Below are 26,005 nucleotides of genomic sequence, written 5' to 3' on the forward strand. Positions count from 1 at the left end.
GGAATAAGGAGCATGTTAACCAGCTGCGAGTCTCCTAGCATCCAAGGTTAGAGATAAACCAGTTAATCGGTGGGGTTTTCATTGAGAGCCGAGTGTGTTGTCCTTGGTCTAGAGATACCGAACACAGTGCTAGTAAGACACTCCAAAACCAAGGAGGAAGGGGTTGCAGGTTTATACTGATTGCACGAGAGTGTGTCGTAATGTAACCAAAGACTTCAAGTTGGGCATGTTGTGGATTTTTCTTATGTCAGCCTCTGGAAGAACTGAGCACGTAGCCATAATCTCTTAGCTCTGTCCTGGTGGCCCTGTGATCTCAATGTGATATCAGAGCAAATGATGAGAGAGTTCTGGAACGTTAAGTAAACCAGGCCAGTGGGAAGGTTCATGTTTCCAGAGCAGCCCTTGGTTCTGCGGGGTCAGAATCAGCAAGCACTCTGTGGAGCCCAGGAGTGCTGACCCTCTGTGAGCTGGAGGCTCCTGGGCTCTGAGACTTGTTGGAATTCAAACCTGGGCTCGTGAAAGAAAAGGCGTTGCGTGGACGAGGTGTTGAAGGATGGCGAGGGCTGGGTGCAGCAACTGGCCCAGCAGGCGCCTTTGCTGGGAAGGGATCTGCTGGCCTCGGGTGGGAAGATGGACAGGCTGCATGTTACTATAGGAACTTCTTCCTCTTCTCTCATGATTTTGTGAAATGTGAATAAGGTTGAATAAGGAAGTCCCAGAGACACGCACCACAGTCCAACTTTTTCTCTGCGACTGAGAAGGGCCTTTGGGGTCCTTGTTCAGCAAGGGCTGGGGAGCCTGTGAGGTGGTAGGCTTGGGCTGGGAGCAGGGTCAGGACATAGCCCTGTCCCCTGGAGCAGGACTCTGTGCGGAAGACCAGGTAAATAGAAAGAGGGAAACGCGTGGAATGTAGGAGCTGTTGTGCAGAGGGGTCCACGTTAGCCCTCAAGGCTGTGAGGAGTTCTGGGGCTTTTAAAGAGTGATGTGGAGGTGATGGGGCAGCCATAGGGGAATTAGAACAGTTTTTGGATATTTATAATTTGTAAGTTCTAAAATATGCACAAATTTCATATGAAATTATGATCCTTCCATTCCTGTGACCAAGAAACAAGGATGTGTCAGCTTAATAGCTCCTGCCAGGTTTTCTAGTTGGCCCTCTGTAGTCAGTGCAAATGGAGCAATTCCCAGTTGCAGCATATTTAGTGATAACTTACAAACGAGAGATTTATTCAGATTTATCGTGAATGTGAAATAGACTACATCTGAAAACCACTGCTGACTTGGGACCTATCAGTAGCTCATTAACCGTGCAGCGTCGGAGTTCCACAGCCCAGTTCTGCTGCAGCATTCTCCCAGATGGTCCTGGCACCTGCAGACGCCTGCCGTGAGCAGCAGTGTCACGAGGACTCTAGACTCGCATTTTCAGAACTCCCCAGAAATAATCACTATATTCTTGCATTAGACTTAAAGCTATTTTAAATTGACCATGGTGAGGAGGTATCATGGGTTTTTTCTTTTTTCTTTTTTTACCAGCAGCATGCAGGAACGCTGGTTGAGTTGAGGCAGACAGGAAACGTCTTCAGGAAAGGGACTGTATTACTACTCACGAGCCTTTGTCTCCAGAATCAGGGAGTTGATGTACCCCAGGCTTGTGGGGCTGGGAATTGTGTTTTTCTTTTTGGAGTCAGTAACTTTAGGACTGCTCTGGGAACCATAGAGCAGAGTCCCCTCAACGAAGATGGAGTCCCCAGGGCAGGGTTGACAGAGTGGAGCAGGGCTACAGATGCCATAGCTCAGGCTTCCTTGCCCCCTGTGCTTGGGGAAGAAGCTCACAGAAGAACAAATCAGCAACCTGCAAAGCAAAAAGGTTTCCTCTCAGAATTGAATATGAACAAAGAATCAGAGGCATTTCCCCATGGACCGTCTGTGTCTCTAAAATAACCTCCCAGCCTCAGCTCTTCCCCATCTGAAACGGCCTTGTTCAGTGGAGCTCTGGGAGGTGTGGCTGTGTTTCAGGGAGTCCTGCTCTAGCTGGGTGCGGACCTGCATGGTTGACCCTGGACAACACATCCAAGTTAGAGGCAGGACCCCACCCCAGACCCTGGGCCCCAGCCCTTCCACTGCAGGGGAGTCAGGTCCAGATGTCAAAATCTCTGCCCTTGACCTCTTCTCCATCAGACAGTGTGGAGGGGCGGAGGGCTTCTGGTGTTTGTACTCTGGCCATGATGGAGTGCCTGGGAAAGATGCTAGCTATAATTGTTCAGGCTGTCATTCTTGTTCAAAGATACTGAAGAAGGAAAGGCAAACTCCATCCCACTGTAGATCTGAACTATAAGACATACTTCTGTGTTACCAGAGCCCGTGGCAGATGGTGTTTGCATTACTGTGATTTATTATCATGCCTCTTTGCATAAATGACGCTCAGAATTGAATATGAACAAAGAATCAGAGGCATTTCTCCATGGACCATCTGTGTCTCTAAAATAACCATGACTTGTTGTAAGTTTGCCTAAGGAGAAAATAAGGTTGTCCTAGTCTCGGGGTTGACTTAGACGTCCGTGGACAAATCACTTAACTTGCTTGAGACTCCGTTTCTTAATCTGTAAAATAAGGATGTTGAGATGGACTTTGCAAGGGAAAAGTGAGTTGAAGAAGAGGAGATGGCCAGTGAGGTGAGATAGGCATTTCAATCTGGGAAGCCGTTGCCCGGGAGGCGAGTGGACAGTGTGTGCTGGTCCTGTTTCGCAAGTTAATATCCTAGGCTTGATTTGAAGCTGGATTTGAAAGCTGGATTTCTAAAGCCGACCAATTAGCCTAAAATGTTTTGGTTTTATAACAGATTGAATTAAGAGAGAGAGTGAACATTCCTAGCCACAGTCCTCTAATGTTTACAAATCAATTTCAGATGGCATTGTGGAATGTCAGCCTGGACCACCTGGTGATCAGGGTCCTCCCGGGACTCCAGGGCAGCCAGGGTTGACAGGAGAGGTGGGAGAAAAAGGTAAGAGGTTTTTTTTTTTTTTTTAATTTAAACTTTTTTTTAGGTGTTTTCATTAGTGTGTAATACTTGTATATACTAATGGGGTTCATTTTGACGTATTCATAAATGCAAATAACATAATTTGTTCTCTTTTAATTAAAAAACGATGATTGTATTTGTGAAGGTGATTTCCCCCCAGACTTGCTCAGGATTGGAGGCAGAGTGCAGGGTAGGCAGATTTGAAACTTCCCTGGAAATCCGTTCCCAGATTTGAAACTCCCCTGGAAATCCATTCCCACAATAAACATCTTCCTCAACTCAGCTGAGATTGTCACTGAGATTGTGTTTGTGGGAGATCCGTGACCTGGGAGCATAAGGTGGAGACTTGGCCCCAAAGGTCAGATTATTGTTCTGTGACCCAGGAAATCTGTCTTGCCACAATGAGTACTGCCCGTTGATGAGACTCTCAAACTGATACCGTAATCTTTCAGTTCAAAGTTTGAGAGTTTCGTTTTTCCAAGGATGCACATATTTCCTGTAATCCCAGTGACAGATCTTTTCAGGGAATGCTCAGCCCCCACGAGCCGCCTTTGCGTAAGATCAGTGTGAGCGCGTCTGCTGTTGATGGATTAACTGCCCTTCCTCGATACTCTTGGCTGTTAATTTTATCTTTAGCCCTTTCAAGGGTCCGCTGTAACGTCAACACAGGATATGTATTTATCTTCAGAAATCTGGAGAACAGGGGTGGATTGTCCCAGCATTGACGGTCCCGTCTTTAAGTGGAATAAACAATGGCATTCCGATGTTTATATGCCTATTAACCCACAAGCAGAACAGGAGGTTGTCTTGTAAAATCCACCCTCGTGGGTACCACTTCTGGCTTTGGATTGTAAAGAATTTTTGGTCTTCAAAAGCCTAAAGCATAACACTGCATGGGAACAGCTAGCTGCAGTGTGCACCGTGGGATCCTGGTGGCTCATAGGTTGCAGAGCCTGCAGGGACGTGATCTAAGAAGTCTGCAGGGGGCATGAGTTAGAACCTGCTTGTCATTCCGTTTGGGGGTCCCTCTCATGGCCAGGTGTTCGCTACTCTCTGAGGTTTGCAGTTCCATTTTAGGACCCAGTGGCCAGAGCTCTTTATCCTGTAACCGTATTCATCCTTCCCTGGATGGAGGGTGTCTTTCGTGTGCTCTGGTGCAGCACTGTTGCCTGCCCCACCTCCAGCCGTAGGAGCAGGGATGCCCACAGAGTCCCACAGGGCCTGGAATGAAGCTGTATTCACAGCTGGCTGCCTGGTGTCCGGCCCACGATGGGCTCCTGTCCTGTCTCCTGGGAGAACACAGAACGACCCCATGTGTGTCCTGCACACTTCAGGGAGATGGACTGGCCTGGGGCTCCTGTTCCCGCATCTTGCATGGCTTCTGGGATGGGTGGGCTCCAGCCATGCCCAGGGCTGCCAGTCAGGGCGAGGCGGGGGCGATGTGGGTGGGCCTCTTGGTGCTCCCTCGGGTGGTGTCTTCCACAGCCCTTGCTCCCTGTCGTGCCTGGAAGCCAGACAGTGAGGATCTAAGACCCCAGAGGACCTTTGAACTTAGTTTGCAGATCATGGCTTAAGAGAGTGAGGTTTCAAAGCAGGGCGACCTCTCGCTCTCTGTGCTCCGATCTCTCCTCACGTCCTCGATGTCAGTTCAGTCTCCTGCTTCTGGAGCTGCTTCTTCACAGTGACCCCCTCAATCAGGACACAGTTCAGAAGTCCACGACTTCCCACGTGCAGTAAATCAGAGAGGAAGGGACGGGAAGCCTTGGGACGCGAGGTGGAGTCACAGTAGCCAAGTCTTTCCAGGGTGGTAGGCAGGCCCAAGTCCCTGCATGGCTTCTTGGTGCTCAGCCCCTCTCCTTGCGCCTGGAGAAGGACGAGGCTCACTAGACATGCAGCAGGGTCACACGGCGAGTGCTGGGGGCAGTGGGCATTCAGCCGCCCTGGAGGAACCTGTAGACACAGGGTCCCACCACTAGCGGGGAGTGCTAGAGGGCTGCTGCTGACGGGCAGAGCCTGTGTGACCGTGACACTGTGACAGCCGCCTGCTGTTCCCCTCCTCACCCTGCAGGGACTCCTGCTCACATGCCTCTCACAGGTACCTGTACTTCCTTCTAGGTCAGAAAGGAGACAGCTGCCTCATTTGTGACACAGAGGGACTTCGAGGGCCGCCCGGGCCACAGGGTCCCCCAGGAGAAATCGGTAAGGGCCAGGCATGGAAATACCCGCTGTGTGTGGATGCTCTGGGGGACCGCTCCCCCAAAACCCTGCTCTCCTGCAAAGTAGGAGCACAGCAAGGGCAGCGTGAGGCTGCATCCAGGACGGTGCCCAGCCAGCCACCAAGGGGCCTGCCCCGGAGGTCCTAACAGAAGGGACGTGGCACGTGGCTCTCTCACTCTGCACCGGGGTGCACCTCATGTGTCCCTGGGCTGAGGGCAGCGTCACACTGCAGCTCGGGTGGCTCAGGTTCCCCTCTGAGCCCACCTCGGGTGTTTTAATGGTTACTCTCTGGACAGTCTTCAAATGCCCATCCATTTTGTATCAAGACTTTACACTATTGAACCTCAGGGAAAAGAAGCTCTGAAGAGTTGTCTCATGGATGCTGTGCTCCTGTCTTTTTTGAAAGGTTTTCCGGGACAGCCAGGGGCCAAGGGCGACAGAGGTCTACCCGGCAGGGATGGTCTTGAAGGATTGCCTGTGAGTAAACTGAGTTCACACACACACTGCAAGTTGCCACCAGGCAACCAGCTAGGCCACATGTTTCTGCATCTTCCCACGTGGCTCCTGTGCCTGGTGGCCATGGGAGGGTCTGGAGTGGCTGTGTGACCCTCCTCTGCTCTCACATGGAGCCTACGCACAGAAGCCTGTGGAGTGTAGAACCACGTCCCCCACTGGCCCCCGTCCCAGCAGAGCCCAGCTGTGATCTGGTCCTTGAGGCAGAAGGCCCCACGAGTCATGCAGGCAACACGTGGCAGAGCTGAGCTTCTGTCTTCTGTGTGACCACTGCTCCTAACATCCCACACATGACCTCAGGTCTCACCAGGGACGTCTGTACAGGGACGGAGGAAAACTGGCCATTTTCTCTCTAGAGATTTGAAATATTTTCATTCTTCCTTTTACAGACCTGTATGTTGAGACCTCCTGTTACCAACATCTGTTACGTAGATGCTTTTTAAAAAAAAAAAAATGTATAAGGAAACATCTCGATCACATCAACATGAAACCTTTCAGTTCATCACAGTACCAGCTTAGCCTTTCTAGTTTGTTAGAATAAGTTATCACATGGAAGAGAAAAAACATCATCTCAAACACAGAGGCATGGATTTATTATGCATATCAGCGCGGCTTCAAGGCCTGCAGACCTCAGGGCTGTGGCCCTTTTGCTGCTTTGGTGTGGCCGGGCTCTGCTGGCATTAGCCAGTTTCTCTCATTCCTTTTTTCTTTTTGTTTGAAATTGAGAGTCACATCTCTAGCCTTCTGTCTTCTGATGTAGCTCTTTAAAGTTTTAGTTTTCTTTAGCTAATCCTGGAAGCATCGCCAGGAAGGCCAGGGCAGAAGTGAGCTGGATCAGGAGAGAAGCAGCTGGAATTCTGCAGTGGCTTCTCCTTTTGAAGTTGGGTCCTGGGCTTCTGCTTTCCAGAATCTCTCTGGTGCCTGGGGAGCTAGCTGAGTTAGAAGTCGCAATTGTTTAAAATATTTCTAAATAAACGAGAAGTTCAAATAGCTGACTGTAGCGGGGATCAAAGTTGGAAGGACTTTGAAGGGAGCAGAAAAGGATCTTTTCACCTCGGTCCATCTGCCTTTATCTGAGTGGATTTCCTGGTGGGCTTCCTGCCTTAGCCCTGGCTGGAATCCAGGCCAGATGCCCAGCCCCAGCCCTCAAATCTAGCAAAATGGAAGAAGAGGAAAGAGTGGAGAGAGAAGCGAGGTCCAGAGGTATCAGGTGAAGAAGAGAATAAAGAATCCGCAGCAGTGCTGGGTCTGCGCTGCCTCATCAGCAGCCCTCTCCTCCCGTAGATGGGAAAAGCCCCTAAAAACAGATTCATAAGCAAATAATTTGGAAGATAGTGATTTTCCTCAACTGAGGCTACATCATAGCTCCGTGGTTTAACCAGCTCAAAATTGTGATCCTCATATTTTGAATTTGGCTGGAGGCTAAAAGTGACCCACCAGCCCACACCCTGAGGGGGAGACTGCTGTGGACGGGTGCAGTGCCCTGGTTTTTCTTTGGATTTAGTTAGCATTTCTGGGTTGTTGTCTTTTGAAAGCTGGGTGGTTCTGGGAAGGGATGACGCTCCCTGAGTGAGCTGAGAAGCCCAGGGTCCCGGCAGGTTTGTGGTCTCTGGGGTGTCCACTTTCCCCAGTGGCACCCCTCTCTGAAGCAGGAAGCGCAGGGGAGGTACCCATGTGAAGTTAATGAGGCCCATGTGAAGTTTTCCAGGGAGCATTTGATTTCCTAGCATCCATCTTAAGGGATGTGGATCAAAAAGCCCTGAAACAGTTTGGAAACAAGATGTTCTATGCCTCAAATCACATGAGATGTCCTAGGGTCACCAATGCCACTTTAAAAAAAAAAAAAAAATCTACATTTCTCCCTCAATAGAGTGTTGACTGATGAGGTCTCTACTAATGGACTAAAAGGCCGGGCTCCTTGCCGGATCACAGGGAGCTGGTGTGTTCAGGCTGTGAATAACCACCCAGGCTGGCTGTGCAGTCTTAGCCACACGGCCTTTGCGGTTGAGTGTCCACTCCCTGCTCTGTGAGGTCACCATTTCAGCGTTTTCCACGTTCAGTGTTGGAGACACATGGTGGAAGGTGTCATTTTTAAAACTAGAGGAGGTTGTAAGAGTATCGGTCTATCCCTGGTCTTCCAACGCCTTTTGTGGAAAGTATACAGTTATAGTCAACACAGAGCGCAGGGTGTGTGCCTGTATGTGATTCACATCAAAGAACCTTCGGGAGTTTAAGAGAAGGAATTAAAGTCAAAGGAATGGTGCAAAGTCGGCAGGCAGCCTACAGGGGTCCTTCTCAGGCCTGAGAGTCGGGACAATGGTGTGAAACCTCTGCCGTTGTCCCTGTGAGCCAGGACTCTGTGGTGGGCGTGGACATTCTTTGCAGATTCAACTTTCCAGGAACTGAAAATGTTCTGAGGGTGTCTCTGGGGACAGTCTTGGGAAAGTCCAAATAACTTCTTAAAATAACCCATTACAGAGCTGATGTCTCACTTCCCCGTTTCCTTCACGGTGCCCTGGCAGGCCTTATCTCTTCCGGAATCAGGGTGTGATCACAAAAGGAAACCTGTGCAATTCTAATAATGCCCAGACAGACAGAACAATGGCTGTCCCCAACCTTGTTGACACTTCAGCCACCATCTGCCCCCAGAAGCCGTGGCTCTAGTTTGGGGGCTCCAACAGTTGCTAAAACATTGTCATGAAGGATTGACAGTCATAAGGGAAAAGAAAGTTACGCCAGAAAGTTCCCAGAGCTGGGTGCCAGTGACATCCCACCACGCCCTGTCCCATCTTGTCCCTCCTTGGAATGGCCACGTCACTGATGGGTTTTAGGAAAGCTGCAAACAGTGGGTCAGACCAGGGATCCGTTGAGGAGCTGTTGGCTGCCTTCTGGAGTGTGGGTGGCAAGAGCTAGGTGGGTGACAGTTTTCCATAAAGGTGGCTGGCGGAGGTTGGGTGCCCTGGGGCGGGTTCTCGTGTGGCATCCCGGCTTTGTTCTCCTAGGGGCCTCAAGGTGCACCAGGGCTGATGGGCCCGCCGGGCGCCAAGGGAGAGCCTGGCGAGATTTACTTCGACATACGACTCAAAGGCGACAAAGGAGACCCCGGTTTCCCAGGACAGCCCGGCATGCCAGGGAGAGCAGGGTCCCCTGGGAGAGACGGCCATCCCGGTCTTCCAGGCCCCAAGGGCTCCCCGGTACGTTTACTTCCTGACTCTGACATGCATTTCACGGTAGGGATCTGAGAACGGAGACGTGATGAGTTAGGTCATCGCTGTGTGGTGTCTTCGGGTGGTGACTGGTGGGTGTGAGTTTATTCCAAGGCTCCTGAACCAGCTAAGTGTGTAAACTGGGGGTTGATGGAGTCGCACTGACTGACCAGGTGGTGACTGAGGAGTCTCTTCTGACTTTTGGGGGATGAGTAAATGTGTTTTGCTGTCTTTTGGTCTTTGATGGAGGCTCATTTAAAGTTCACAGAGTTCACGTTGTCATTCGACAGAGGATCGTGGCGTAGCTCTCTTGCCCTGCCAGTGTCTCTTCTGCGGGGTTTGGTGGAAGTGGGGTGACTGCTTGCCTTGGGAGGGAGAGCGCATTCACTCGCTGACTGCGGGCGGCCTCGGGGGCTGGGGAACAGTGGAAGCCACTGACTCACCGCAGACGCAGTGTCCGCCTGCCCCTGATACATTCTCCTTTCTTCTTGTCACTTCAGGGCTCCGTAGGATTGAAGGGAGAACGTGGTCCCCCTGGAGGAGCTGGCTTCCCCGGCAGCCGTGGTGACATCGGCCCCCCTGGGCCTCCCGGATTTGGTCCGATTGGCCCCGTTGGTGACAAAGGACAACCTGGTTTTCCTGGAAGCCCTGGGTCCCCCGGCCTGCCAGGTGAGGCTTGAGACCCTTGAGGCGCAGCTTCAAGATACACAGAGACCCTGGGTTTGGGGAGACAGGCACATACCTGGCTTTAGTTCCTCCAGAGAGAGGGGTGTGACCAGGGCAAGCCCCTGTCAGCTCTCTTCATTTCTTCACATGTGAAACGGGCCAGGCAAGGCGTCGGTCCTGAAGGAACCTGAAGTCACGGGTGGCTTTCCTTATAAATAAGGGTGGCTATGGAACAGCTGAAGCCAGCTTTGATGTTGAGGTTACCAAAACACAAGGCCAGTTTTTTCTCTTCATTTCTGTTTGTTTTGGCTTCCATGTGACCCAAGCAACGTGGTCCCGACTCTGTACCAACAGGCGGTGCCTGTTGCCTGTGCCTCAGCAGCCCCGGGTCCTGGTTGCTGTTTAACTCTGTTCGTTTCAGCCGTCAGCTGACTGTTTTTTGAGTGGTTAACATAAGCACTATGCTAGGTGTTGGCAAGAGCGTGGAAGGACAGCCCTGGCCCTGCCCTGTGCTCCCCGACCTGGGGTTTGTCAGAGAACCCACAGCAGGGACTCCTTGTGTCTTCCCACGTCATCCTCTGCTCTCCATGACCAAGACCTGGCTTCTCTCGGAGCCTGGGGAAGGGGTGCTCAGCCTCGCAGGGATGGGCACTCAGTGATGTGTTAGCTCTCTGTGATTCCCGTCGACAGACACGCACCCCTTCCCTAGCCAGTCCTGGAACGAGAAGGGCAGAGCTGGCCTGGCTCGTGCACGGAGGAGGCAGGAAGGTGCTTTACCAGGACGCTTTTAACAAGTTGCAAAGGTTAATGAAGGACTCAGGGTGATTAAAACTGTGTGAACAACGTGGTAACAAGCTGCTGGGTGATCGAAGTCCCCAAGGAGGACAGTGTGGGAGCCACGGTTCTGTGACCTTCTTACCCACACATCTGCCGAGTCTGTCCCTAGCCACACATTTAGCCCAGGCTGCATCAACTCCTGTCCCCACGAGGCCCGCAGGCTTCCAGCCCGGCACCTTGATGGGGTCTGGAGGCGAGGGAGGGGCCCTTGTCCCTCTACACTCACTAGTGGTTGAACACCCAGTGCCTCCTGGGCTCTGTCAAAATGTCCACCTTGGTCTTTGTTAAGTGAGCATCCCAGAGAAGTCTCTCCCGACTCCAGTACTAGGGTGACCAGGAAGACCCCAGGGAGCCAGGCGGAGGGACCTGCAGTCTCATCTCTTGCTCTTTTCTCATGACTCCTGATTCTGAACCCAGCAAATCCTGTGTGCTTCGGGCTTGTGGCACCTGCCAACTTTTGCAACTGCACACAGGAGCTAGACTTTCTTTTTGACCAGGAACAAACCTTGGAGAAATCAGAGGAGATGCTTATTTGTTCATCCAGTGTGGTGGGAAGAGCGTCCTGAAGGAGGGCGTCCAGTGTTCTGGGCAGTTGTCTGCATGCTGGAATGTTCCTCGCCATCTAGATCCTGTCAGTGTCTGGATTAGAAACTGGCTCTGACCCCCCAGGGCCATGTTTATTTGGTGATCATAAAAGCCTGACCCCTGAGGTAGCACCGGTAGCAACTTCGTGCTGAGGCTGGTCACCTCCCAGTCTGTAGCCAGACACGCTGGCCATTCCTGGACGACGCCACTTACCTAGAACTCCTGTAGGGAAGGGGTCCCTGCATGTGCCTGGAGGGGATCCCGAGCTTCTTTTCTGACAGCGCATCAACCCCCAGTAGATCTCCTGGCCCTGGCATGGCTGTACCCAAGGCTGCAGGTAGAGAGAGTCCTGTGCTGTCCCGGCAGCTCAGAACCCCCACCACACAGCTGCAGGCAGTGGATGATACACCACCACCCACTTGCCATGCTGTGTAGACAAGCTGCCATCAAGTGAGCAGAATTGAGGCCAACCTGAAAGCGATGGCGGCTGAGTCTGTCTGAGGAAGAGCAAGAACAGGAAGGATTTTGGTTTTTTAGACAGACTAATTAAGAAAGGACCCAGGGCCATCTCACTTTTTGTCTGGTAGATTGTGGGACGTTTTATGTAGGCTGTGATCTGGAACTCTTAAGGAATTCCTGTCGAACACATCTTGGTCATTTGAAATACGCTCTGGGGAGAGAAGCTGTTCTCTGAAAGACTCTGGAAGCCTAGCGGGAAGGGGTGGGGAAACGCGGGCCCCCGGGGTGTGCACGGCGGCCACCAGTCACGTCTCACTGCTTTGTTCTTTCTTCTCAGGTCCAAAGGGTGAAGCAGGCAAGGTGGTTCCCTTACCTGGACCCCCAGGAGCAGAAGGCCTCCCAGGGTCCCCAGGATTCCCAGGGCCCCAAGGTACTCTTCCAGTTCCAGCTCATCTGGTCCCGGTGGGGGCTCCCTCATGTTCTTCTCATGCTGACCACGGGCCTAACTCCCTGCAGGTGACCGAGGCTTCCCTGGAACCCCTGGACGGCCAGGCCTCCAGGGAGAGAAGGGCTCTGTAGGCCAGCCGGGGATTGGATTTCCTGGGCCTCCCGGCCCCAAAGGTAAACCTGCCCTGAGCCCCAGTATGGGGGCCCAGTGCTCTGGCCACAGGCCCAGGCGGGCTGTGGGGCCTCTTCTGTCCTCCGCCGGTCAGCAGCATCAGGCGTGGTGTCTGCTTTCATCCTGGAGGAGTCTCTGGGGAGTGGAAGCAGCAGCCACCAGGACACCAGCGTTGGTGCCTGATGCTGGTGGCTCTCATGGGTCCACACTGATTTGAGGATGGCGATCCCACCAGTCAGGTGGGAAGTCACCTCTGTGGAGGGTCTGCTTGGGAAGGAGGTGGCTCGGGAGAGGTGTGTTCCAGCCGGGCCCAGCTACCTGCTCTGTCAGTTTAAAATCTGGCCTCCAAGGGGGTCTCCCTGGGCAGTGCAGACGGACCGTCCGAGCCCTGCCCTTGTTGGCTTGAGTAGAGGGATGGCCTGGGGTGGGGGTGCAGGGAAATGTGGGGGGCTTGTTCTCTGGGGTCCCCACAGGACTCTGGCTGTAGGACCATGACCTCCTTCTGAGAACTGTGAGGGGGGGAGTCCCACCTCGACTGCCATTCTAGACAAGAGCTGCCCCTTTCCCCCAAGAGCCGCACAATACCGACCCACACTCAGGGGCTCCCTCCTTCAGGGCTCAAGGGCAGAAGACCCTGATGTCCCAGCAAACGCTGGCCCAGGGTGGTGCATGCCAGTGAACCCAGCTTCTCAGGAGCGAGAGGCAGGAGAATGACGCGTCTGAGTCCATCTTAGTGAGACTTAGTGAGACTCTGTCTTAAAAGAGACAGAGAGAAAGAGGGAGAGGGTGCAGAGACAGAGAGAGAGAGAATGTGAGCCAATGCTAAGGCCCCCTCCCTGCTCTCGGAGGGCACTGAATTCCCTGTGAGCACCGAACAGTTGTTCACATGGGGGGGTCTTCTTAATTACAAGCCTTTCCCAATTGGAAGGAATTTCTTGGGACGTGGGTCCTGAGTGGGTGGTTAGGGCCACTGGCCTTCAGGCCTGGTGTGCGTCCAGTCCCCCAGCGAGTGTGATGGAGCTGAATGCCATAGACTTCACACTGCACGTGAGGGCTCAAGGCCGGTGATCTCCAAGCTAGCCGGCCACCAGTATCATGTAGACAGTTGTAGAAAGGCCATGGGAACCTCTGCGGTGAGGCCCAGACTGTTGTCAGATGTTCCAGGGGGCTCCCGTGTGGCTGCAGCCTCCGAGAGCCGGTGGTCTGCAGAACTTCCCAAACTGTAGTGTGGCTGAGGAATGGGGCTCCTGTTGAGACGCAGTCTGACGTGGTGGATCTGGGCTGGAGCTGCCGGCTCTGCTTCCAGGGGGCAGTGGAGCTGTCCTGTTGATGCCACACCTTGGGTCAGAGTGTCTTCAGGCCTCCCGGGGATGCAGTGCCCAGTGGGCACTGTTTTGGACGAGTTGGACAGGAAAAATGAGAAAGAAGAGAGTAGAGCAAAGGGACCAGAGGAGGGGATGAGAAGGGGCAGGAGACGGGACACGGGGCTGAAGGGTCCTGGCTACGTGTCCTGCACCCCATGGCCAGGGTGGCCTCTCCTCCCTCTGAGAGCCACCTCCCAAGGCTTCATAGTGACGGCCAGCTCAGTCAGCCCAGGACACCTGGGCCCCTGTGAAGGAAGTGAAGAGTGGGGAGAGCGGGCGGCTGTCATGGTTTCCTTCCCTTCACACAGGTGTCGATGGCTTACCTGGAGACGTGGGAGCTCCTGGGAGTCCAGGTCGCCCGGGGTTTAATGGCTTACCTGGTAGCCCTGGTTTGCAGGGCCAAAAGGTGGGTACGGAGCATTCCCTGGGTACTGATTGGACACACTGAACGTGCTTTATTAATCTCAGGACAGTTGGGCCAGTGTGAGCTTTAGGGTTCGTGACAGAGTAGAGTGGAAAATAGCAGAGCCCATAGCACACGGAGGGAGCTTTTTGAGGGAGATCATTGTTTCAATGTCATGAAATGTTTCAGTTTTATGACAGTTTCTCGCCTGTGCTATGCAGGTCTCAGGTGAAATGTGCTTCTTGTGGTGAGTGGCAGGTGAAGCTGTTTGAGAGCCACTATGCTACAAGAAGCCACAGCCACCACAGAGGGCCGCTGCAGGGTTCTCAGCCACACGCTGTGCACATTCTGGCCATGGTGGGAGGGTGCCCTGTGCCCGGCAGGACCATGAGCAGCAGCAGCAGCCCTAGATTCTACCCTTGAAAGAGCACTTCCACCCCTAGTGGACAGCAGGAAGATCCCTTCCCAGGTTGCCACTGTCACCAGGGGCAGGGCTGCTGCTGGGTGAGGTCCCGTGTGACTTGAGGGTCTCCTTGCCCTCAGATGTCCTTCTTCTGCCAGCTTGCCCAGGCCTGAAGTCCCCTCAGTAAGTGAAGTGACTGTGATCATGTCCATTCCTGTTCATTGTGTAAGAGACAAAGGAAATTGCTAGAAGGCATTGGCACAAGGCAGGAGAAAGGGCCACGGTTGCTGGATAACCTCTGCTGTGATGGAGCCAGCCTGGGCCCATTCACGTTCTCTCTGGGGACAGCAGGTGTGCAGAGGCAGCTGTGCCCCAGTGTGACCTGGGCCCTTCACCCTGGGAAACATTCAGCCCTGGGTGTCCCTGTTCTGAGCAGCAGTGACCAAGGAAGTTTGTGTGATTCGATGTAATTGGATTGAGCAACTAGTTGACTATGATGGCATGTGGATGGCCTCATAGACACGAGGCCCGTAACTTAATGGCTCCGGAAGGATTAGCTGATGACCTAAAATACCGAGCCTTTTCAGGAAGCGCTGGGATGGACTTCCTTCCCTTTGGGAAGCTTTCTCCCAGACACGGGCAGCTGCCAAGGCCCACTGATGCCCAAACACTCCTCTTCTGTAGGTTGTCCCTTGAGTGGCCCAGCTGGGCACTGTGGCTTAATGCCCACCTGCACCCTTATCTTGAATGCACACTCGGCCAACAAAAATACTTCCCTTATTTTTAATCACCTTTGTCAAAGCCCCTTGATTCATGCAGTCGTTCTGCATGTTAACTTGCCATGAAAGCCTCCTCTGTATAAAACACTGGGTAACTGGACTCCTGGACCCACTCTGGAAGTGGCCAGCTCTGAAGAAGATGTCCACCCGTCAGTCACAGATTGTCGTGGGTTTTGATGGCTGCTCAGGGTCAGCTCTTCATCCCAGGTTCAAGAAGGCAGAGCCAAGGGGCTACGAGGGCCAGGATACTGGTGCAGTGTCTGGATTGCCCTCCTTTGTTACCTGCACCCAGGGCTTGTGGGGAGGTTGGCAGGAAATAACTGCTGTGGGGAAGCTTTGCAGACCACGCAGAAGGGTAGAACAGATGTTGCTCTCACCCACATCTTGGCCGCATCAGCCAAGTTGACCTCTGCACTGCTGACTGGTGAAGATATTGACGTTGCCGACTGATTTGCTTCTTCTGCTTTGGGGACTTTCAGGGAGAACCTGGCATTGGTCTGCCAGGACTCAAGGGACTTCCAGGTCTTCCCGGCATTCCTGGCACACCGGGGGAGAAGGGCAACATTGGAGGACCAGGCGTTCCTGGAGAACACGGGGCCATCGGCCCACCTGGGCTTCAGGGGATCAGAGGTAACTGGCACATGGGTCTAGACTGTGCCGAGGACGGGGTCTGTTTCTCGCCCCAGGGCACCTTCTGGGTGCTCTATGCACATGTGCTGAATGGCTGATGGAGACCTAGGTTCTGGGTGGTGCTCGGGTGTGGGTGGCCTGCGTGTGGTATGGAACCTGTATGGTCATCCCCCTCCAGGTGACCCCGGACCCCCTGGAGTACAAGGCCCAGCAGGACCACCCGGAGCTCCCGGAATAGGCCCCCCTGGAGTTATGGGCCCGCCTGGAGGACAGGGACCACCAGGGTCATCAGGTAAAGTGCCCTTCTCTTGAATGGTCCCTTCCCCAAGCACAATGGGCCGGGAGACGCTGCAGACACTGCAGCTGCCATTGAGGAGGGAGAAGCACAATTTCCGAAGTGAAGGGAAGAAAGGAAATTCTAGTTTGTGAAGTGGGTTTGCTCGTTTGCTGAAACACAGAGTCACAGATTTCTATTGTTTTCCTCCCAGTGAGATTGGTCTATGTGTCAAAGCATCTCTGAGTGATATACTCCATGTAGTGTTTGCACAGCAGGCTTAAGAGGTTGCTGAAAACTCAGATCGAGCCCGTGTCTAGCTGCCTTTGCCTTTATAAGAATCACCTTAGAATATGGTGGTGCAGGGGAGTAGGGCAAAGCCTGCAGTGACAACTGTCCTGTGATCGTGACACTGAGGGCAGGAAGGGGTGGCCTCTTCTCTCAGGACATTGTTCACCACTCACGCCGTGGGAACCCCAGGCGCTGGTGTCATTCAGGGCCCCAAGGATGGCTTGCTCACGTGCTTCCTTCAGAAAGGAGGAGTCAGGGTTCTAAAGTGACCTTCGCTCTACCCAACTGCAGGTCCCCCTGGAGTCAAAGGAGAGAAAGGCTTCCCTGGATTCCCAGGCCTCGACATGCCCGGCCCTAAAGGAGACAAAGGGTCTCAAGGACTTCCCGGCCTCACAGGACAGTCAGGGCTGCCTGGCCTTCCCGGACAGCAGGGCACACCTGGAATTCCAGGGTTCCCAGGTGGGTGGCTTCTGCCTGGGTTGATGATGAGGGATGGTCTCACCGCGTTCTTTCCTAGCTCATACTATCCATGTTCCATGTGCAGAAATGTTCACACTCCTTCATTTTGGCCACAGGTCCCAAGGGAGAAATGGGTGTCATGGGGACCCCAGGGCAGCCAGGCTCACCAGGACCCGCAGGTGCCCCAGGACTACCTGGAGAAAAAGGTAGGGGAGCTGGCAGACCCCAACACCCCGTGTGTCCTTCTTGAGCATCTTGGGGGTCAGGCCTTGCTGCACACTTTGTTGCATTCCGAGAGGAAGATGAAGAGGTACAGAGGGCGAAGCCAGGGGCTGGAGGACCCCTCTCCTGGGATCTGAGTCTCAGGCACAGGGCCTTCGGGAGGAGCAGGGCCTTCCTTCAGGGTGCGCTGGGTCCTTCTGTGGAACATGGTGGAGTCTTCAGTCGGAGGAACCTGGCTTCTTTTCAAGTCCTAATTTTTATTTATTGTTATTTGAAATTGTTCCACAATGATTTTCTTTAAAAAAGAAATTGACTGTAAGTGTGAAACAAAACAAAAAGGGCATTTGCTTAGTAGGACAGGAAAATGCCTGTTCTGTACCTTGTTAAGAACTGTGGGCACTATGAACAGGACTGGTAAAGACAAGTGATTATCTGAGCTAATTAGCCAAGTGAAGTCTATTAGAAATATTAGCAAATAATGAAGTTCCGAAATGGGCTTTATTGTTCATTTCCCTGGGGTCAAATCTCCCACGGGACTCCAGCACTTGCCACCTAATGTCACTTTTGCATGGGTCCTTCATTTTTCCCCAGCCTCATTGGTTGCCGCCAGAAGCTGGATGAATGGCGAACCTTATACCCACGTCCGTGAGGCAGGGCCAGGCCTCACCCGCTGCTTCTCTTTCCTCTGCAGGGGACCACGGCTTCCCAGGCTCCTCAGGACCCAGGGGGGACCCTGGCTTCAAAGGCGACAAAGGGGATGTTGGGCTCCCTGGAAAACCAGGGTCTATGGAGAAAGTGGACATGGGCAGCATGAAGGGACAGAAGGGAGACCAAGGAGAAAAAGGTGCGTGGGAGGAAAGCCTTTAACGCAAAGGTGGAGCCAGGTGCCTCGCTGTGTGGGGGGGGATATTTGGTTCTCCATGAGTAAATCAAACCACCCTGTGTCCCTACAGTGGGTTCCTTCTAAACAAACGTGGGTCTTAATTGTTTTTTTTTTTCTGTGACATGTAGGACAAATTGGACCCACTGGTGACAAAGGATCCCGAGGAGACCCTGGGACACCAGGAGTGCCTGGGAAGGATGGGCAGGCCGGGCACCCCGGACAGCCAGGTAGGTCGGAGCTCGGGCTTACCGTGTGCCAGAGTCCTGCTGAGGAGGTACCCTGCCCTTCTCATAGAGGTTAACCTATTCGACTTTTCTCTTTGTTATGCTAGGGCCTAAGGGTGACCCCGGCGTAAGTGGAACACCAGGGGCTCCAGGACTCCCTGGACCGAAAGGAGCCGTTGGTGGCATGGGCTTGCCAGGTAACCTGGGTTAAGACTCTGCAGGCATGTGGGTGGGCAGCGGGCGTGTCTGCAGAGCAGCCCTGCTTCACCAGCCGGGCGTCACCCCAGCAGCCACGCGTTTCCGTGGATTCACCCCCTCAGTTCTGAATGCCCCCTGCCTAGGGATGGGGCATTGGGTTGACACCATGACCCTTGCTAAAAGACCCTCTCAGTGTAAGAGAACAAAGCCCAGCCTGCCACACTCTCCTGTGCGTCATCTGTGAGTGACCTGGCTGCTGGGCTGGCGGCTCCCTGGGAGACACTGGCTCCCCACTCAGGCCACCAGCACTAGCATCTCGGCCCCCAGGTCCCTGGGGTTAGTCCACAGTGGTCCTCTGGCTGCTCTGCCTTCACGCCTTCCCATAGGCATCTGCTCCAGGGAGAGAGCCAGAAAGAGCAGGGACACAGGGGGAGGCACAGCACTGAGACCAGCAGGACTGCCCGGGTGACTTGGAATGGGCAGGGAGAGGGTACCCATCTGCCCCTCCTGGCAAGGCTCCTGCCACCTCCTTCTGCCTATGACTAAGTGAGCTTGGTACCAACACACCTGACTCTATACTCCACGGCATCTCACAACCCCTCTGATTTCTGGTTAAGGAGACTTGATTGTGTAATAAACATATAAACGTGGTTTTTTTGGTGTGTGTGCCATTGGTTAGTATTCTAAGCACTTAGCTCTCTGCATCAAATGACCGTCTTAGAAGGTGGCAGTGGCATTTCCTGGTTTGGCTCTGCGGTGACTCTGGGGCCACAGGGAGCTGGATCACTGGCGGGTTGATGACCTGGCTGACGTTTTTGCCTCTTGCGGCTGCGGTGGGCACGAGCAGTTCTCTCATTCACGTTGCCACTGTGTGTGTTACAGGGACACCTGGGGAAAAGGGCGTGCCCGGCATCCCCGGCCCACAGGGCGTCCCCGGCTTGCCTGGAGAGAAAGGGGCCAAAGGAGAGAAGGGGCAGGCGGGTCTCCCCGGCATTGGGATTCCTGGGCGGCCCGGCGACAAGGTAACTGGCCCCCGTCTGCCCAGAGTGTTGGTGGGTTTTCATCAACAGTCTCGCAGCCAGGGCATCGCAGCCCGTGGCACTTCCCAAGGAGCTGGAAGCTGCCACCCCTCCCGCCCACTGCTTCTCGCCCCCAGGAAGAATCTAGAAACTTGTGAAGAGGGGAGGGTGGCCAGTTCTCAGGAGAGAGGGGAGGGACGGGCGAGGACTCGCTCTTTCGCCCATCCGTTCTGCCCTTTCTTCAGAAGCAGACTTTGGTTCTTTGGAGATAAGGCCTAAGTGTGCACTCTTGTCCAGAGAGTGCCTACAGACGTGCCTACAGACGTGCACCGGGGACAGGCGTGAAGTTAACATGCCTCATTCCACCCTGTAGGGAGACCAGGGAGCAGCAGGGTTCCCAGGAAGCCCTGGAGAGAAGGGAGAGAAGGGCAGCATCGGGATTCCAGGAATGCCGGGGTCTCCGGGCCCAAAGGGGTCTCCAGGGAGTGTTGGTTATCCAGGTAGGTGGCCGGGCCTCCTCCTTAGCGGGTGGCTCACAGACACTGCACTCAGGCTAATGGGCCATTCTGGATTTTGTGTTTTCCTCAGGAAGCCCTGGGTTGCCTGGGGAGAAGGGTGACAAAGGCCTTCCGGGACTGGACGGTGTCCCTGGTGTCAAAGGAGAAGCAGGTAGAGACCCCCCCCCGGCCCCCGGACATAGACGGGGCACATGGGGAAGAGCAGCAGCTTGGGAACTGCAGCCGCAGGGAGCTCCCATCCCAGAGAGACTGGGCCCTGGGCGCTGCGGTGGGGCCTGGGGGCTGGCCGTCCCACCCTCCGTTTTCCAGATGAGCATCAAGTCTGGGGTCCTGCAGGGTCTTTCCAGGGGCTTACTGCTTGTAAGGCACCAGGACCAGTCTCCAAGCAGTTTCTGGGTGCTTTAGGCATCTTCTCCCCATTCTCACCTGTGCCTGAGGGTCAGGTCACATCTTGCTAGCAGCACAGAGGGTCCCCTCTAAAGGTCATCAGAGTTGACCTCAGGGACTCCAAGTCAACCCAGGAGGGAGTGTCCTGGGGATGTTGGAAGGGACAGTTTGCATGCAGACCAGGGTGCTGTGAGAGCTTCCCTGAGGGACTGTGGAATTTCTCTAGGTCTTCCTGGACAGCCTGGCCCCACAGGCCCAGCCGGACAGAAAGGGGAGCCAGGCAGTGACGGAATTCCAGGATCGGCAGGAGAGAAGGGTGAACCAGGTATTTCCGACCCCCACTCCCCTCCGGAGTGTGCATTGCCCATAAGGAGACCTTTGTACCACACGGAGTGAAAGGAACAGGTCACCAGCGGTGCCTCTGCTTGTGTCCCTATGACTGTTGAAGCCCTGATGTGGACATGTGGGCAGGATCAGATGAGGAAGGAGGCCTTGTTCACAAATCTGTTCACCTGCCTGAAGTAGCAGGGCTGGGTGAGGAGGCCAGGTGCAGCACTGGGCGCTTAGGCCTGCGCTCAGGTGGGACGCTCTCCTTCCCCGTCTCCCTGGCATTTGTCATGATAAAACAGAACGGAAACAAAAGCAAGATTCCACTCTGCCCAGCCTCTCGTCCATTTGAGAAGCAGTGTGTGGGATTGGGCTCCTGAATCTGCTCCTGTCATTGATGGGAGGGCTGCAACTTGGACCCAGAACCAGCACCAGCTGTGACAGTGCAGTCACCTATGCTGTGTTGTGCGAGGGGGCAAACTCAGGACTGAAGCTAGTCACCCCCGCGAAGGGACGTGGGGAGGAACACGGAGGGGACTTGGGGCTGTCCCTGTTGGCGTCGTCTTAAGTTCTCCCCACCCCACTTAAGTCTCCCCTCGAGCCCATTCTCTTGTTGCCTTCCCCCATGTCTGTTGCCCCGTGCCTCTGGGCTGTCCCACCTCCTGGGAGAAGGCCAGTTTGTTCACCTGCAAGCCGCAGTAGGAAGGAAATGCTCTTATTTACAGATCATTTCTGCCAAGCCTCAAGGGCTCTGAGCTGAAAGGTGCCTAGGAAAAGGTACTGAGTTACAAATATGGACTCCCGGCGTCTTGTGACCGTCACAGGAGGGTGTTCCTGCTCCCACCTTACCCTGAATAGTCCGTGCACACCACGGACGCCTCGTGCGTCAGGACAGCTGGCCTCTGGTGCTGCCCCTGCGTCCTGACTCTTTCTGTCCTTATCCCACAGGTCTACCAGGAAGAGGGTTCCCCGGGTTTCCAGGGAGCAAAGGAGACAAAGGTGATATGTTCTCAGCATGCCTCTCCTGTCAGCCACCTCTGCCATTTCTCTGTCTCCTCAAGAGGAGACAGAAGACCTAAACAGACCAATAACTAGGAACAATACAGAAGCGATAATAAAAAGCCTTCTAACAAAGAAAAGCCCAGGAATTTCCAAAATAGACCACAGACCATATTTGACGAGATCGGGCGCGTTCAGGGTGGTATGGCCGTAGACAACACAGACCATATTTTAGGCCACAGAATCCAGGTAGATTCTCAGTTGAATTCTGCCCAACCTTTATAAAAGAACTAACGCCAGTGCTTCTCAGATTATTCCATGAAATGGAAAGGGGTAGGAAACTTCCAAATTCATTCTGCAAAGCCAGTATCACACTTACCAAAACTAGATAAGGACACATCCAAGAAAGAAAACTGCAGACCAAGATACATTTAGATGCAAAAATCCTTAATAAAATATTATCAAATAGTATTCAACATAGTAAGAAGGTTGTACATCATGATCAAGTTGGATTTATCTCAGGGATGCAAGGATGATTTGACATATGCAAATCAATAAATGTAATTAACCACACAAATAGGATCAAGGAAAGAAATCACGTAGTCATCTCAATAGATGCAGAGAAAGCCTTTGACAAAATTCAGCACCAATTCATGAAAACAACCCAAACTGAAGAAAGTAAGGACAGAAGGAACTTGCCTAATGAAAGCTAAATATATGACAGAGACAAAGCCAACCTCACGGTGAATGGGGGATATGAAAGCATTTCCTTTAAAATCTGAAATAAGACAAGGACGTCACTGTCACCTCTCCTATTCAATGATAGTACGAGAGATTCTACCCAGAGCAGTTAGGCCAGAAGAGGAAATAAATGGGGTAAAGCTAGGAAAGGAAGCAGTCCAATTATCATATCCAGATGATATGATCCTGTACTTAGATCCAAAATGGTCCACCTGAAGATTACTAGAGCTAACAAATTCAGCAAGGTAGGAGATTACAAAATCAACGCACAAAGATTAATAGTTTTCCTATACAGCAACAATGAATCTGCTAAGAAAGATATCAAGAAAACAATCCCATTCACAATAGCCAAGAAAACATATCCAGGAATAAATCAAATCAAGCAGGAGAAAGACCTCAAACAGTTGAAGAAGCCCCTTTTCTTTCTTTAGTGTTTTGTAGCTATTTCATGAGAAGACAGACAGATCTCCCGTGTTCATGGTTAGGCAGAAATAATATTGTTAAATGGTCCTATTACTACAAGCAGTATACTGATTCAATGCGGTCTCCATTAAAATACCAATGTCATTCTTCATAGAAGTTAGGAAAAAAAGTTCTAAAATTCATTTGGAAGAATAAAAGACCCAGAATAGCCAAAGCATCCCTGCCCTTGGGCCAACCCAGCCTTCACTTCAGCAGGGCAGTTGCTCACGGGTTCAGGTGCCTTCCACAGAAGGCTCCCTTTAGAATGTGTGGAGAAGGTAGCCAGGTTCTCCCTCCCAGGCCAGGGGAGCAGCCTGGTTGTTAGTTTTCCTCCCAGGCCTTGGGGAGCTCCCCACTGTGGGTGCCTGGAGGATGGGACGCGTTCTCCTGCCACCTCTCCCTCTGAGCCCTGGAGTCTGTTCTGCTCTATTTCACCATCTCAAACTGTTTTGTTGTCTAGGTTCAAAGGGAGAAGTGGGGTTCCCTGGATTAGCTGGGAGTCCCGGAATTCCTGGACCCAAAGGCGAGCAAGGATTCATGGGTCCTCCGGGGCCCCAAGGACAGCCAGGCTTACCAGGCAGTCCTGGCCGCCCCGTGGAGGGCCCCAAAGGGGACCGAGGACCTCAGGGACAACCTGGCCTGCCAGGTAAGGGTGTTTCACCAGGTGTCAAAGCTGGGGGCTGGGACGGAATCCACACAAGGAAGTTAGTGTGAAAGAAACAATTATGTTCTCAATCGAGGTTTCTAGACATTTACAACATTCACTAGAACTGGAAGCTGTATTTTTGGCCTATTAGGTGAAAGTTTTTCTGCTATCCTGTCAAGAAACTTTAGAAATTAGGGAGATGCAAGAGAGGAAATTGCTGGAGCAGACTTGGCACAGATACTCCCAGAGCTTGGTTTAGAGCAGCAGGAAGCTCTAGCGCCCACCACCTGACGCCAGTGTCGGTGGTGGTACCGGAGGTGCCCAGGGCACCTGGATCCCAGGGTGCCTTGTCAGGAGGTCTTGGCATTCATATGCATCCCTCTTTCCTTCTGGGCCTGGCCTTTGTTTCTTAAGGGCTTATGTTGTTCATCTGGTGGGGTCATGATGAGGGACAGCTGGATGTCAGTGAAGGGCATCACAGCCCGGGGACAGGTACATGGAATGCACCTTCCCACCTTAATCATGCACCTTTCCTCTCCTATTAGGGCTTCCGGGACCTATGGGGCCTCCAGGGCTTCCTGGGCTTGATGGGCTAAAGGGTGACAAGGGAAATCCAGGATGGCCAGGAGCACCCGGCATTCCAGGGCCCAAGGGAGATCCAGGGTTCCAGGGCATGCCGGTGAGTGACGGGCTTGTCGTCTGTCGTCCTTGTTATGTTTGTCTTTGAGAAAGAGCCTGTTCTGCTCGCAGAAAACCATATGTCCTTGTGTGTGCCGTGGTGTGTATGTATATAGAAACGAGTGGCACTCCCTAGCCCCTAAGTCAGTTCCTTGTCTTGCCAGTAACCAGCTTCTTTATTGGCACCAGAACAGGAAACCAGCATCACATTTTTTTACAACCTATTTGTAAGATCCATTGTATTTTTGCAAATTGTAGTTTAGAACCTAAATCACAATCTATTTACACACTTCATGTTCTGGGAGTCATTGTTGTTTAACTTGGGTCTCCTGTGGTGCCTGGACACCAGTCCCTCCAACTCCAAGCAGAGCACTGTCTTTGGTTGGATTCTCAGCTTGACCACATCAGGGACAAGGCACACGCTTGGTTGGGGTCCCAGGGAAGCCTTGGTGTGGACCCCTGCTCTCTGTCTGTTTCTTTTCTCCTCTGTCTCCGCTTCTCTGTGCGCTTGGGGAGAGGGAGTCCAGGGAGATGGGGGGAGGTCTGTGGAGCCAGCAGGGTTCTGCTGGGGCAGCCCGGTTCTCCCTGTGGCCCCTCAGTAGAGGGCCATGTTAGAGACAAGGCACTTCCTCAGCGGAAAGGGCTGCCGTGTTACTGCGCAGTCAGTGAACTGAGAAGTGCTGTTAGCAGCCGTGCAGAGCAGGTGCGTGGAGCCGCAAGATCACTTTCACCTGCTGGTCCTCCGTGCTGTGCTCACATACCCACCACACACCGCATGTGAGCAGGAATATACTTTAGGTTCTTTATTGCTGTATTATTTTTCCAGTGACACAGTATAGATAATTTGTCGGTAACATAGAAATATATTTCCTAGTTCTAGTGCCAATCAGTGTCTACTCTCTGTATACACATATATGTATAAATTTGTGTATTTATATAAATATATTTATGCACACTCTATTATTACTATGCTTTTTAAAATAAGGTAGAGAAGCAAATCAATGTAAGAAATAATAGGGCTTTTTGTAATGTTGTATCCATGCCTACAGAATGGAATAACTATATTGAAATAATAAGAAAATCATCTAATGATACTAAATATATTAATATCACTATATTGTAAAGGAAAATAATCCTTCTCTAGTGTTTTAAATTTTTTTACCTAATTAGAATCAGATTTCAGGTATGACATGGAGCTAACTCTGGAGAAGTCATGGCATTTGGGTGTTTAGGGGAATTTTCCTTTGAGGGTGGTCTAGTGTTGGGGATGGGTACGTTTCCCTGACAGGTGTCTGTGGAGTTCCGACTCTGTTCTTGGCATTGTGCTGGGGTGGGCTGCAGGGGTAAGACTTTCCCTGCTCCTAAGGAACTTGCCATGTGGGTGGACAAGAGAAGGCAGGCCAGGACAGGGCAGATCATCACAGTTTCCGCTGCCCTACGTGGGCACGCAGAGAGTTTCCATCATTCTTGTTGGATCATTTAAGAAAACATGGGCTGCATTGCTACTCCAATCCACTGTGTCCGCTTTCTGACTACCAGGTCACTGGAGCGACGGGTATGTGTCTGACGTTTTCTTTCTGTGTCTAGGGCATTGGTGGCTCTCCTGGAATCACAGGTTCCAAGGGTGATATGGGGCCTCCAGGAGTTCCAGGATTTCAAGGTACGACAGGACAAACTGCATGTCCTTACTGTTGAACAGATGCTGTTCGGAGGCCCCTAACCACAGGCCCTCGGTGTTGAGATGCTGCATAACAGGCAGCAGGATCTCTGGTTCTCTTCAAATCAGGAGTGGCCTTTCCATGCGGTGGCCCAATTTGTATAATCCTGCAATGGCTGTATACACAGTCTGGTTTTCTCATTAAGAGTAAGTGGCTCAGGTCGAGAATATAGCTCAGTTGGTAGAGTGCTTGCCTGGCATGCACAAGGCCCTGGGTTCAATCCCCAGCACCACCACCAAAAAAAAAAAAAAAAAAAGGC

General features: G+C 52.7%; 1 protein-coding gene across 2 annotated transcripts in view; it reads left to right on the top strand.

The window, feature by feature from the left end:
- The window catches only part of Col4a1 (collagen type IV alpha 1 chain), a 130,201-nt gene that overhangs the window by 90,017 nt on the left and 14,179 nt on the right, over positions 1-26,005 (top strand). For both annotated transcript variants that reach the window (XM_015484080.2, XM_048800625.1), the window contains exons 22-44: positions 2,906-3,001; positions 5,135-5,218; positions 5,643-5,713; positions 8,752-8,943; positions 9,456-9,624; positions 11,840-11,932; positions 12,019-12,123; positions 13,794-13,891; positions 15,550-15,700; positions 15,879-15,992; positions 16,557-16,724; positions 16,841-16,930; positions 17,638-17,790; positions 17,958-18,056; positions 18,161-18,250; positions 19,134-19,273; positions 19,644-19,770; positions 19,859-19,939; positions 20,402-20,500; positions 21,451-21,501; positions 23,165-23,350; positions 23,896-24,029; positions 25,616-25,688. In XM_015484080.2, coding sequence (XP_015339566.1) covers positions 2,906-3,001; positions 5,135-5,218; positions 5,643-5,713; positions 8,752-8,943; positions 9,456-9,624; positions 11,840-11,932; positions 12,019-12,123; positions 13,794-13,891; positions 15,550-15,700; positions 15,879-15,992; positions 16,557-16,724; positions 16,841-16,930; positions 17,638-17,790; positions 17,958-18,056; positions 18,161-18,250; positions 19,134-19,273; positions 19,644-19,770; positions 19,859-19,939; positions 20,402-20,500; positions 21,451-21,501; positions 23,165-23,350; positions 23,896-24,029; positions 25,616-25,688 — 2,664 coding nt within the window. The remainder of the gene's footprint in view (positions 1-2,905; positions 3,002-5,134; positions 5,219-5,642; positions 5,714-8,751; positions 8,944-9,455; positions 9,625-11,839; positions 11,933-12,018; positions 12,124-13,793; positions 13,892-15,549; positions 15,701-15,878; positions 15,993-16,556; positions 16,725-16,840; positions 16,931-17,637; positions 17,791-17,957; positions 18,057-18,160; positions 18,251-19,133; positions 19,274-19,643; positions 19,771-19,858; positions 19,940-20,401; positions 20,501-21,450; positions 21,502-23,164; positions 23,351-23,895; positions 24,030-25,615; positions 25,689-26,005) is intronic.

Source organism: Marmota marmota, unplaced genomic scaffold (genome assembly GCF_001458135.2).
Source record: "Marmota marmota marmota unplaced genomic scaffold, marMar, whole genome shotgun sequence".
NCBI classification, from domain to species: Eukaryota; Metazoa; Chordata; class Mammalia; order Rodentia; family Sciuridae; genus Marmota; species Marmota marmota.